Below are 13442 nucleotides of genomic sequence, written 5' to 3'. Positions count from 1 at the left end.
TAGGTAGAACTTTGAACAAAACCCATTTGCAAAACCAAAACAAGATGAGAAGCATCATTGCAACGGGGTCATTGTTTAGATCCCTTTCCACTATGTCAGGCTCATTGCTAACAAGTCTGTTAATTTCCTCCTACAAAAGAAATCAAAGTCACCATTTCTTAAGTACGTAATACCTGGTCATACAAACATAAGCAATTACTATATAAATGTCTCGTTGTCTCTTACAAGAGATTGCTTTGTTTCAAAATTGATGCAACTCCCATCTCTCCTCGTATGGATGGCCACATATCCTTCTGTCCTTGAAACCTCACTAGTTGGGCTATTTTTTTTTTCTGTAACATATTAAACGAATAATAATAGTTGAGTGCATATGATAACTTTATGGCATTAAATAGATGTTTACCAACTGCTCAATAACTGGAATTGCTCCCATTCTACCAGTTGTATGTGGGTTCTTCATTTGTTCCCTTACTAACTTTCTATTGAATCGCTTGGTTTTATCCTCTTCTGTTGAGCACATGTCGACGAATGCCTCCCATTCTTCCTTTTTCACCTTGACAAGAACATTTCTTTTTCGCTCTGCATTTGTTGGAAATTTATCATACACCTGACGAAGTTCATATTTTTTCTGCTTCCAAGCTGTATTAAGCTTACAAAGAGTGCATTCTTTTCGGATGAGTGGAAGATCAATTTCTTCCTGTAAATTGGACATGTCAAAATCATTAGTAAACAAATTTGGATACAATACAAATTAAAATGTTTACTGAAATAAAATCAGGTGGACACACGGATCTATTCATTTTTCGCATGCTACCAAACTTACGTTATTAAATAAAAAATTAATAATCAAATAAAAAATGTTACTTTACCTTTTGGTTTTGTCGTCGTCTCACTTGCTTCAGATTCATTTGCTTCAAATCCACTTGCTTTAGATGCTTCTGACATGACTTCTTTTTACCTAAATATAAAGTTCAACAAAATGGTTAAAATCTAAGGCAACGAAATTAAACAAGACATGGACTAGATGTAGCATGTATCATATGTTGCACCACTCGAAGAAAAAACTAAAAACAGAAAAACCCACTAGACAGAGAACAGCCAAGATGTTCAAGCCATACTGTTTAACTCACATGTACCATGTTGAGAATTGGAAAAGATGAACAAAAACAAAAGATACCCAATTCAAAAAAGCTTTCCCATAAATATCAATCATACAAAAAAAAAAAGATTATTCATTGATAAGTTTCCTAAGAACGTCCTGAATTAAGATTATTCATCAACATAAAAAAAAAAATTATTCATTAAGATTAAATCCAATCTTCTACAACTTCTAGAACGTCCTCAAATAGAGTTGTTGATGAAGAATCATTAGCACTTGTTCTGGCCTCGAAGACCAATGGGTCTTCATAAGCATCTATCTCTTGACTCAACCTCTTTGGAGCATCCAAGACAACATGCCAATTATCCCTACTCAAATCCCGGCAATAAAAGACTTGTTTAGCTTCAGAAGCGAGAATAAAGGGCTCGTCAACCTCACTTGTATTCCTCATGAACCTCCCAAGATTTACAAATACCATGTTCGTATCAGGATCAACTGTGCAACCATTTGTTTTATCCTCAATGCGCACCCAATCACAGTAGAACACAATTTGTTTAAATTCTACATAATCAAGTTCAAGAATTCTTTTGACAACTCCATAGTAAGTGACTTCATCATCAACAAGGTTCCTATCCTTGGCGCTTGCCCTAAAACTAGTCACAACCTTCATGGAAACCCCACTATTCTGTGTTGTAGTCGTTGATTCGGAATCCGATGTATAAAAAACATACCCATTCGTTGTGTATCTGTTATATGGCACCGCTGTAAAAGATGGACCATCAACAATCCTCTTGAAAGGAGATACTTTTTCATTTTGTAGTTGTAGTCTTAACCAAGGAATGTAGTCCAACTCTTTTGCTTGACTGCCCCTACAATTTTTACCCCTTGATTTCTGACTTTGGAGGTATACTTGATACTTCCTGTGAAAATAATAAAAATTCAGGACAATTGACATGCATAACTCAAGTATTGACTACCAAAACAATGGTAACTACACGACTTACTCTTCCCACTCGGCATTTTCCGAAAAATGCGTCAAAACCCACTTGCGAACTTGTTAATACTCTATATTTGGAAGAACATATTGCTTTCCCTTTTTATCTATAGGGTGTGCACTTTCAATATCCTCATTCATGATCACCCTTCTCCCATTCTTATGGCTTCCCAAGTTGCCATCATGAATGTACTCCATACAGTACATCATCGCCTCTTCTACGAGGTATTGCTCTTGGATGCAACCCTCGACAAAAGTCTGATTGGTCACATACCTTTTATAAGTTTTCATCATCCTGTGCATGTGTCATTAATTAATACAAAATGACTACATACTAATCACAAGAAAAATATATATAAAGAACATTACTCACCTCTCAAAAGGATGCATCCACCTATATCTAACAGGTCCGCAAATTTATGCCTCTTCCGCTAAGTGCACAACAAAGTGTATCATTGAAACAAAAAACGAATGCGGGAAGTATTTTTCAAAGACACACAAAGTTTCCACAATGCGTTTTCTCATGTTCGAAAGGTTCGCACGACAAATGACTTTGGAGCATAGGACGTTAAAGAATAAAGACAACTGGCGAATAGCTTCACGCAATGGCCAAATATGAGCAGAAGCAACATACCAGCGTCAACATTCAAGTTGACAGTTTGGATATGTCTATATCACATCAGCTATTCTACATTTGGAATATCCTTGGATATCAAAATCCTGAAACTGGGACTTTCCAATATTTAGCTAGTGTTATGGATCTGAAAGTTCAATTAAGGAAGGCTTCTCTGCTTCTAACAGATGGGACGGTATGTTTTTCTTTAATGATGTTATGAATGCTCATTTGAAACTTAAAATTCAATATGTCCAGCTGTGTAACTGGATTCTAAGAGAATTCTAGATTAGATTTGTTTGCCAGTTTGGGTGTTTGTACTTTTGCCTTTTGAATTCAATTGGCGCTTATTGGGTCATTCATTGTAAAACTTGCACTAAACATAATCACTCGGCTAAAAACATTTGTTGACCGTTGATGCATAATCACTTGGCTTAAAAGTAAAAACATTTTTTTTGTATGCAATTGACAAAACGCAAATTTAGCTCCGTCAACCAAACTAGTCTGTATCCCTTGGTTTTTTCAGTCGCGTCATTGAGACAACCTGTAAAGGCTTCGTGATCAAGCTTTCCATCAAGGGGTAGCACATAGATCTTACGTTCAGACTTCTATTTTTGGGGAGAAGTTGAACTCCTAAATTCAGAAGGATGAACAGTATGCTATTCCTTTAAGCAATTGAACTCCGGTGGAACTCTAGATGATATCATGTGTACACAAAGCACCATAAATTGTATGTTGAACTTCTTATTTATAATATACTGTTGTTAACAAGTGTCTGTTGGGGATACGTTCATCGGTGTAGCATCTCAAAAGCACAGTAAAGATTGTCAACTTTGGTTTATAACGATAGTGATTTGGTGGAGTATTCTATATTGACATCGGGGATTTCATCTTGAGTGGTGGTTTATTTTGATAGAGTCGCAATTATGGGCATGCTTAGTCATTGTATTGCAGGGTGCAGTATAGAAAGTGATCCTGTTTGGATAATTGTTACATCCTGGTAGTGTTAGTAGGCACGAAACATTGAGATAATATTTTCAGTGAAATCAACTTCTTGTGTGTCAATAAGATATAGATTTTTGTATCTTCGTTTTACTGTTATGATTTACTCTGCCACTCAATCATATAGTTCATAAATAAAAGCTTGTAAGGGTAATGCGACGAGAAAATTAAAGATAATACGTGAGTGGCTGTGGCTCTACATGTGCTGCTATGGGTTAATTTGTAATTATTGCAATTTATGCGTTTTGTTTTGTTTCTTCAACTTTTGAAGTTCATGTTGGGTTAATTTTGAACTTTTCCCTAGGCCTGCTTGTTAATGTTCACAAGCTTATATGTTCTTTCTACATAGTAATTTTGATTTAACCCAGAAGACTTTCTTAATTGTGTAAACTGAAATTGCACATTTCTCTTGACCTATTGGATTTGTTGGTTCATTTTATTCTTTTGTCACAGTATTATAATTATTGCAATATTAATGAAGATGTGTAATTACAATGCATTATGTAATGTTCTTCCTAAACTTTGTGGAAGGCTAACCCTTCCGTAGCTGATTTTGTCCTGTGCTCTTTTAGTGTAGCTGCAATGGACCTATCCTGGAGATCCTCCTGAAGAATCTAGTGTTGCGTTCTGACACAACTGGAAGTGCCATGAAGGCTTCTCTTGCAAGTGACATGTTGGTCAACTACTTTAACATTCAAAAGGTACTTCATGTCAGAAGTTGTCTTCTCTGTAGACTGCAATTGAATAATTATCTAAACGTTTCCGAATGGTTTCAGGTCATGTGGGAGCCCTTTATAGAGACCTGGGATTTTAAGCTAGACGTGATTAGAACACAGCCAGAGTTCTTTTCTCAACACCTCTGCAGTAACCGATATCCATTTAACTTCGACAGCACAACTTAATTTGAATTTAACAGTACCTGGTATAGAGGTACACAATTGAACATCACTTACATATTTCAGAGTGTTTTTTCTTTAAAATTCCTCAGTAGTGGTGCTTTAAAACAGATTGGATTCGCCAGTGGAGGATGGGTAGAAAAAGAGGGAGTTTTACTTCTCTATCTCTGAAATTTTCAGATATAGGACAATGTAGCATGACTGACTGGTATTTAAAGGACTTCAGTAGTAATGGTCTCTTCATCACCATAATAAGCTCAATAGAGTAGCCAAGTATGGGGTACAACTATAAAGCACGAAACAAAAAGAAATTATAGAGATAAGGAACAATTATTATCAGAACATAAAATAGATGACATTAAATGTCGTCGTTGAAGTTGATGGAGCATTTACCTAATTTCTCTCCACAGATATCAGTATATTCTCTCTATACCCTCACATCAAATCCATCGAATAAACCAGACCACATTCCCTTCACTGGTGGTAATTGGGCAACAAGAGCATTCCAAGGAGGGTAACCAAGGCCGCTTCCACGGACACGACCGTCCAAGCGAAAAGAGATATATCTTCAGAATGAGCAAAATTGTTCAGATCGAACTTTTGACTAAAAACACTTCTCGGTAACTTAGCAACATGTAAAAAGCAGAAATATGTGTGTAAGAGTCTGGTGACACATTAGCCAGTTTCTTCTGTTCATCTAGCCACCTGCTAGTACATAATATCTTAAGATTAAAAGAAATACTTAAAGGCCCAAAAAAAATTCCCAGTATGGATTATTCGTATCAAACTACAAAACCTTGTTCACATATGCTTTCTTACACCTGAAGCAATTGGACTATGTCCAAAAGTTACATGTCTCAAACTAAAATTATAATCTTGCAATAGTACTAATAAGTAGTCTGGAGAAATATAGCGCAGGATAGATTTAAGATGTTCACAGTTGAGCTTGGCATAAACAAAAGATTTTTGGAAACATCAAGTGAACAAGTCTTGAAGGGCTTTGGTACAATTTTCCTCTTACTAGACGCCCTCTAAAAACCAATGCAATACTTTGTTAAAAAAATATCAGCCATTACCAAGCTACAGAAGTTTTATCAAATGTGGACATCATGACATGCTTGAACATGACAACACACCTCCCCTTAGCGAGCAATTACCTTGAAGATAATTAATCAAATTAATCAAAGTCGCTTCAAAACCTTAAGGTTCATATTAAGCCCAACCTAAGTATGATATGGTTATAAGCTCTATATCTAAAAACAGCGCCATCATCATGAACATCAACAATGCATTGTACTACATATAAAAGCAACAATGAATAAGTAGCTGTGCAGTTAAAAAACAATGCACATACCTAGACCATTCGGAAGCATTAACAGGAACAAGCTGCCAAGGTCTCTTATTCTTTTCACTACCAACACCACTCTCCTCACTCTCTTCAACTTCAAATTTTGGCAAATTCCCATCAGTAGCAAAAGGAACAACAATCACACCTCTTTCAATCAACCCCTCAGTAAAAGGTTTCAACCTTTCAAACGCCTCCATAATAAACGAACCCGGTCCAGCAACAACAACAAGTCTAGCAATCCCTCTCAATGCATTAACAGAAATAGTTCTTTTCTCATCAACCCGAAGTTTCAAATTAGATAAATTTTCTTCTCTTGAAAGTCTAGCAATCTGCGCATTGTTTTCTCTTGAATATAAAAATGCAAAAATTGAAACTGCTCCTAAGTCTATACCAAGTCCTTTTAATATTTCAATAGTGTCCATAGCTTGGTTATGTACTGTTACTGCAGCTATTAACTGCGTAGTAGCTATTATTCCTCCTAATGATGCATTTGCTATAAATGCTAAGTAAAAAAACATTCTAACTGATCTAAATGGTGTTACCGTGTTAGTACTTCACTTCGAATCTTCGCAGTATAATTGAAAAAAAGAAAACAGTAACAAAAATTTAACTACTTAAATGAAAAGTCATTATTACAATTGGATTTCTGTAGTGACAGTTTACAAAGAGATACCTGATTTCTGTAGGTGAAGATGGTTTGTTAGCTGCAGAGCAAGTGATTTCTGTAGTGTGTAAGTTTGTTTGGTTTGTATTGTTTTGTGCAGAAGGAAAAGTTTGCGGGGAATGGAACTTTTGCTGGGAAGTTGGTAGTGTGAGGGTAATTTTGGACATTTCAAAGTGGAGTTCGCTACGCTCCCGGATTACGGTCTCTCAATTTTGAGTGGGCAACTGGAATTTGGGCGGCATTCTTAAATTTTTCACCGAGATACCAGCGGGAAAAAATTAGTTGGCAACAATTAGGGGGTGTCACAAAACCATTTAAACGGACCGAACCGAATCGCCATGAGTTGGGTTGGCTCGAATCGGTTTAAAAAAATAGAATACCAATAGGGTTGGTCACTTGGTTGGGTAAATAGTTTTTAGAATTATAAATCGAAAATAACCGAACTAAACCATATTACTACCAAAAAGTTGATATATATATATATATATATATATATATATATATATATATATATATATATATATATATATACTTAAAAGCTATTTGATTATTCTTCCATAATGTTGGTTTTTGGTTTGGTTACGATTAAAGACAGATAACTAAAAAATTATTAGTTCGGGTCAATTTTTGGTTTTGTAAAATACATTGGTTTAGTTGCAGATCGGTTAACCATAAGGTATTGGTATGGTTGCGGGTCGGTTAAACATAAGGTGTAGGGTTGGTTCGGTTCTTATAATACCTAAACCGATTAGGGCGGTTCAAATAACGGTTTCAACCCAAAACCGAACCAAACCGACCCATGCCACACCACTCTTGGAAACAATGTATGAGGGCACAACACTCGACACTCCTACTAAGGCTACTATTCCTACATACTCACACTTTGTTCGAAGTCGTGAATTTTACGTAGAAATTATGGTTTGACAAAAGATAGCTTCAAGATTGTCAAAGGTTGCTAAGTTGAGCGACTTGATGGCCATATTATAATTGATACGGAACTCAACATTTTTGCGAACTTGGTCTATACGAAAATGATATTACGTGCCTTCGAGCTTAGTTGGTAAAACTTTTGGGTGATGGTACTAGAGGTTCGAACTCCGCTACACACTATTGAGTTACTGATCTTGTCACACCCCGAATTTCGATAAATCAGATAATATAAATGATATCCGACTCCTCGATATCCGAGATATGACAACAACCTCAAAACCCAATCTATATCATAACCCTAATGAATAATAACACATGCCGAAAAACTAAACAATAAAATACTCAAAACATTCACTTATCATTATGGAAACTTGTGGTCAAAAGTAAGTTACAAACTTCTTCACTTAAGAATTCGGAAAAAAATAAATTAAACATATGTCCCCAACAAATTCCACTACATCTCTGAGGAAAAATGAAACGACATCTTATTAAAAATAAATGCTAACATCAATCACGAAGCAAAGACCCTCTCTCGAACATCGGTAACCCTCGTCCCAGATGATCGACTATGTTCATATAAGAACACACCCGATTAGCAAACATGCAAATCGGGTCAGCATTATAAATAATGTTGGTATGAGTAGCCTTAGTAAAACCATTTAGATATACATAATATTTCATTCTTTACATGGCAGGTAGTTCCTCCACCGAGGCGCCTTATCTTAAGGTAGTTAGTTCCTTCATAATGGCACCTTAGCTTCTAATTAAGAGTAAATAACTTATGGCAGCCTAGTACTTACCTTTATGCATGCTCTATCGCAAAGTGGGTCCTCTCTGCAAGAATAATTAGTTTAACTCACTCTCTTGCAAGAAATTTGTAATAATCATAGCAAAAATGAAACTTAACTTGAAAGTCTTAAATCAATAATCACACCTGAGGAAAATATCATGGCAGTAACCTTTATCAAGTGTCCCTAGTAACACGTCGTCTCTATGTTTTACCTAGTTTCCCTGGCTACCACAATCGCTACCCAACGCCGAACATGTACATCCACATGCCTCCCCTTACATAATGAACCACTCCGTGCGTAACTACCCTGAGCAGGATACCGCACACCAGGTAACCCTCACACGAAAGCCATTATGTAAGTAATGCCACTATTTGGCATAAAAGTAATGCACATCTCATTTTAAATTTTTGCGAACGAGATAATCAAGCCACTATTCGGCTACACTAGAAGGGTCATTCAGATTTACTGAAACGCCCGAAGGGCCAATCAAATTGCACACGCCCACACAGGGCAAATGACATGAGTTGTGGTAGCTAGGTTCTAGGATTTTCGTTACGTAATTTATTCAAATGTATATATCTATGCATCTTAAAATTTCCCTCTCTTCACGTGTCAACATTCACAGAAGATCAATGTCAAATCTATATTAGATACTGACAAACAAGTTTCTGCAAGTGTCACCAACATCCTATCATCGGATTAGTCCATAAAATTCAATCTATAACATTTTGGAAAACGTCAACAGTCAACGGGTCAACAGTCAACCCAACAGTCAATGGTCCTAACCAGTGGTCATCCCAACCGGTCCTCACCCAAACCCATATTTAAAAGGAGTTCAAACCCTAGTCCTAATCGTCTGGGCTAAACTGGCCTGGTTCAATAACTTAAGCCTTAACCCAGCCCATAAACTAATATGGCCCAACTTGAAATTATCTAAACTCAACAGATGTAAGAATAGTAAGAATACTATCCGATCCACTTAACCTTCGAAGGACCAGCCCACACAAACCTTTTAAACCGGCCCAAACCAAAAACTAATATGGTCCGGCCCAACTAATTAGTCCCAAGTCTAAAAAATTACACAGCGATCGGGAGCACTAGATCGCTCTCACGGTCATCCACTTCGCAGCAACAGCCGCTAGCTTCCAGCCACCCCCAAAAATCCTTCACACACCACCCACAAATAACTTAGCGAAATTTGTGTGGGTGAAAAACCCCACAACTTTACTTCACCAAGCGACCCCAAATTTTCAGTTTTCGCAATCCCTCTCAAATCACAGATCCGACCGCCATTAATGTTCTTGGAGCTCTCAACCCCCCCACAAACTCCCCACTACCACCATTGATTAAACCAACAACCCACAACACAACCAAAACAGTTTACAACAACGAAAATTACAAATAAAATCCAAGCCCTCAGTATCACAGTAATGGATATTTACAGGGGAGGAGGTTTGGGGGCTCGCGCCTCCCTTTACAACCACCTAAAGGTTTCAACAGTCCTAACAAATAACAAATCTAATAAGTTTAAACCTTACAGAGAAGAACCATGGTTGAACAGAAATGAGCAGGCATGAAAGAATGAACGAAACGTGTTTCTACAGTAAGGTTACCTGGGTGTATATACGAGAAAAGAAAACTAACTACTCACCTCCTGTGTTATCGGCAAAAAGAAATATCGAATACGACAACGCGAGAACCAATCCCAGCTAGCTCGCAAAATCCGCCGTTCTTCTTCGTTTTTGCTTGAGTGTGTTGTTTGTGTTTTTGAGAAAAACCTCCTTTCTCCGTAGACACTATATATTTAGCCCAACTTCCTATTTTACTAACTATTCTTATATCAAAACTATGGAATGTTATTTTCTATTAAAAGTACTATATCTATTAAGTTCCTTATGTTACTATCTTATTTCCTTCTTATTTAAAACTTTCCGAAAATTAAAGATAATCTATACCCAACATTAAAAATTCAAATACTAGTTTCCTATCTTAACATTATTCGAAATTACTATTTGGTATTCCCTCCTTTCTCTTTCTATCAAAAGTCAAACCCACATATTAGCACGTTGACCAGAAAAATACAATTAAATACAGACATACTAAATATTGTTACGAAAAATAATGTAAATAGAAAATAGGGGTCTTACAGATCTCTTTAAAAACAGGCTTGCCCACGCATTTTTTCGTAGGTGCCTTCTAGCTTAGTTGGTAAAAACCTTTGGATGATGATACCAGAGGTCTGGGGTTCGAACCCCGCTACACACTATTGAGTTACTGATCTCTTTAAAAACAGGCTTGCCTACACATTTTTTTTGCAAGTGCCAACTAGCAAAGTCGATAAAACCTTTGGGTGATGATACCAGAGGTCTGGGGCTCGAACCCCACCATATATATATATATATATATATATATATATATTTATTTATTTATTTATTATTATTTTTTTTTTTTATTGGCAAGCCTATTTTAAATGAGATCAATAACTCTTCGATGCTGGTGGGGTTCGAGCCCCAGACCTCTGGTATCATCACCCAAAGGTTATATATATATATATATTACGTGGCTTTTAGATGATTAAGCATGACAAAAACATTAGGTTTGCATTGAAATACATGACGCCATCTCAAAAGTGTAATAAATATAACCTCACATTGACTTTTGCGTGAATGCTTTCTTTGAATTTTGATTCCCTAGTTATAAAGTATGTAAAACATGGGGGGTTAGCTAAGCAATATTTATCTAGAAATGGCCACAAACGTTAAGTCAAATGCAATAAACCACATTACATACACCAAACTGATGTTGTTATCTTCACCATTACCATATTCAAATTATTCATCCCTTTTCAAGCTATATAAGCATCAACAAAACCTTGGTTGCATAAACAATCCATCAATTTTATTCTCCCTATATATACACATGCATGATAACACACGGACAATCCATTATTCTATTTCCTTAGATCATATGACAATTTTCAACATGCTTAAATTTGATCAAATTGTATTGCTAATATGATTCCATTGATAGGTTAAAATATAGGCAATAATAAAACCAATAAATGTATAAATCCTAATATAATCATATATTTGAATGAAAAACCACTAGTTGTAATGATAAACCTATGTATCTCGCACAACTACATAATAATTATTATTAGGCTAAGGAGATCCTCAATTCCCCTTGGTTGGGGATGATTATGAATATTGAAGTTGCATGCAATGAGAAGCCAAGATCCGCCTTCATGAGCCTCTAAAATTTTATTGATTATTGATTAAGAGATTAATAGGTGAATCTTTATGACACCTTATATAAGAACAAAGGATAATGTCAGTTCATTGATGACTCAGCCTATTCCCTTGTTAACTCAATTTCAGATTTTTATGAGAGGATAATCAGTGGAAAGTAAAGAGTTCATTGAATAAGATAAACTCTAAATGAAAAGTATCTTGGAAAACATCATATTAGACGAATACTACATCTCAAAATAAATCATTCCTTTCAAAATTTCGACTTAACCTCCTTCATATTTTTAGCATTTTCAAGAATGGGAAACCTGTCATAATGCACTTTCATCCAAATCCAACCATTTTCCAATCAATCCAACAAAAAAACCATAATAGTTTACAAAGAAGATAACAATGTTCACCAAGAAGACGTTATTACATATAGAAACTACACAAAAGGTTATACATAGGTTACAATCTATTCCAATCTTAATATACACCATGCAAAGAACATAGTATATGTCGAATCACATACCAAAATCCATTTGTAAAGCACGATCAAAATAGATATATTTTATTTCTTCAATTTTCCATTTAAATCATATACAAATGCTTTCCCCGCACATTTAACTAATTAACATTAACATGTGAGGTAAAAATTATGTATTAAGCGACTTCAGCGTTTTAGTATCATCTCACTAAAGGTAGTAGCCCTGGAATTCACAATTTAATAAAGAGAGAATAGTACGTTAAAGATGTAGAAAATGTCCATGCTCCAGAAAATCCAAGTCATTAAAAGAATTTTAAAGATTCATACTAATATTACAAGAATATATGCAAATGCTAATTTAAATGTAAAAGTGTTGTGTAGCAAATATATGGAGGCACATTCTTAAAACTAACACTAATAAAATTCAAGTTCATACAAACACTATAACAAAAATAAAAGACCAAACTAGTTATTTCACTAGCAACAAACTCAACTATACCAAGTACTAACATGTAATTTTGATCTCAGCAGGCAGTGTAATCTTGCCACGGCTTAAACAGTGAAACACAAATGGTCGGGGATGGTAACAAAGAAAAACTTAAGAACTAAAATTCAAAACTCACGGCCAGCGTATATTTTAGGTTGTACAAGTATATAAGATGTGTCGCTGCTTTAATGCTAAGCATTGTCCATGTTCATGCCCCAGCGCACCAACCCAACCCAAACTTCACCACAAATAGTTTCAAACCTCCCATCATATCAAATTCTCAACCAACACAAATAACACAACCAACGACATCATAACATATGGTTTAATCTCAAAATACCTATAAGGGCATACCTTAATTGGTTCAAATTTGTAAATAAGGCTTTCGTCTTCCCCAGTTCAGCTACACTCTCCTTTGCCTATATTTATATGGTATTTGGCTCTAACTATAAATTAGATTTTGTTTTCAGAAATAAAATAGCTCAGACAACATTTAGGTGAGAATTATTGAGATTAATATGGTGAAATGGACATATTGACAATTTTGAGAAACACACTCATAAGTCATAATTCTCAAATATTGATGACGCAATAATAACCAACAATCATCCATACATAACTTTTAACTGGTTTTCCAATCTGAACAATTTAATTCTATATTTTCAGATCCATGAACATAGAATAAACTACATTATAAGTGAATTCTCTTATGTAACCAGAATCCTCAAAATAAAAAAGAACCAAAACTAATTAATAAGCACTCCAAACCAACTCCGAGTATAGTAATAGAAATAAGAACACTACATATATGCTAGGTTTTATGTTTTTAACCAATAAAATTCTTAAGTCAAACAATTCACCACCAAAGTAATCCAATTAATACCCCCATACCCCCACCCCA

The 13442-nt window shown here is 35.5% G+C and overlaps 3 protein-coding genes across 7 annotated transcripts; 1 reads left to right on the top strand and 2 right to left on the bottom strand.

Moving 5' to 3' along the window:
* Positions 1–1307: 1307 nt before the first annotated feature.
* On the bottom strand, positions 1308–2291 carry LOC147488016 (uncharacterized). Its single transcript, XM_086574227.1, has 2 exons — positions 2164–2291; positions 1308–2019 (listed from the first exon to the last, which is right to left on the bottom strand). The coding sequence occupies exons 1-2, from the start codon at positions 2289–2291 to the stop codon at positions 1308–1310; spliced, it is 840 nt and encodes a 279-aa protein (XP_086430353.1).
* A 232-nt stretch (positions 2292–2523) lies between these two features.
* On the top strand, positions 2524–6714 carry LOC147488015 (uncharacterized). Of its 2 annotated transcripts, XM_086573163.1 has the most exons (4): positions 2524–2902; positions 4281–4409; positions 4485–4638; positions 4716–6714. In XM_086573163.1, exons 1-3 carry the CDS (start codon positions 2699–2701, stop codon positions 4608–4610), a joined length of 459 nt encoding a protein of 152 aa, XP_086429289.1. In that variant the 5' UTR covers positions 2524–2698; the 3' UTR covers positions 4611–4638; positions 4716–6714. The 2 variants fall into 2 exon arrangements, with proteins under 2 accessions (XP_086429289.1, XP_086429288.1); XM_086573162.1 differs by having other exon boundaries at positions 2540–2902; positions 4485–6714.
* LOC147488014 (protein LOW PSII ACCUMULATION 1, chloroplastic-like) lies at positions 4816–6783 on the bottom strand. 4 transcript variants are annotated; one of them, XR_015202459.1, is made up of 3 exons: positions 5959–6470; positions 4998–5312; positions 4816–4890 (listed from the first exon to the last, which is right to left on the bottom strand). XR_015202459.1 is itself a non-coding variant. In XM_086573161.1 (3 exons), the coding sequence occupies exons 1-3, from the start codon at positions 6781–6783 to the stop codon at positions 5192–5194; spliced, it is 504 nt and encodes a 167-aa protein (XP_086429287.1). In that variant the 3' UTR covers positions 4896–5191. The 4 variants fall into 4 exon arrangements, 3 of the variants coding, with proteins under 3 accessions (XP_086429287.1, XP_086429285.1, XP_086429286.1); XM_086573161.1 differs by lacking the exon at positions 4816–4890 and adding an exon at positions 6626–6783 and having other exon boundaries at positions 4896–5312; positions 5959–6183; XM_086573159.1 differs by lacking the exon at positions 4816–4890 and having other exon boundaries at positions 4896–5312.
* Positions 6784–13442: the final 6659 nt, after the last annotated feature.

The sequence above is a fragment of the Coptis chinensis genome, chromosome 7, assembly GCF_015680905.1.
Source record: "Coptis chinensis isolate HL-2020 chromosome 7, ASM1568090v1, whole genome shotgun sequence".
Lineage (NCBI taxonomy): Eukaryota > Viridiplantae > Streptophyta > Magnoliopsida > Ranunculales > Ranunculaceae > Coptis > Coptis chinensis.
Note: the sequence above shows the minus strand (reverse complement) of the source record. Positions and strands in the feature narration are given on the sequence as shown.

Bases quoted from the DNA above. Each gene is read 5' to 3' on its own strand.
- LOC147488016 (XM_086574227.1), bottom strand. From the start codon at position 2,291: ATGGAGTACATTCATGATGGCAACTTGGGAAGCCATAAGAATGGGAGA. The intron at 2,020-2,163 runs GTATTAACAAGT...TTATTTTCACAG, and splicing joins TATGTTCTTCCAAATATAGA to GAAGTATCAAGTATACCTCC.
- LOC147488015 (XM_086573163.1), top strand. From the start codon at position 2,699: ATGGCCAAATATGAGCAGAAGCAACATACCAGCGTCAACATTCAAGTT. The intron at 2,903-4,280 runs GTATGTTTTTCT...GTGCTCTTTTAG, and splicing joins TGCTTCTAACAGATGGGACG to TGTAGCTGCAATGGACCTAT. The intron at 4,410-4,484 runs GTACTTCATGTC...GAATGGTTTCAG, and splicing joins ACTACTTTAACATTCAAAAG to GTCATGTGGGAGCCCTTTAT.
- LOC147488014 (XM_086573159.1), bottom strand. From the start codon at position 6,470: ATGTTTTTTTACTTAGCATTTATAGCAAATGCATCATTAGGAGGAATA. The intron at 5,313-5,958 runs GTATGTGCATTG...ATTATGTACTAG, and splicing joins AATGCTTCCGAATGGTCTAG to CAGGTGGCTAGATGAACAGA.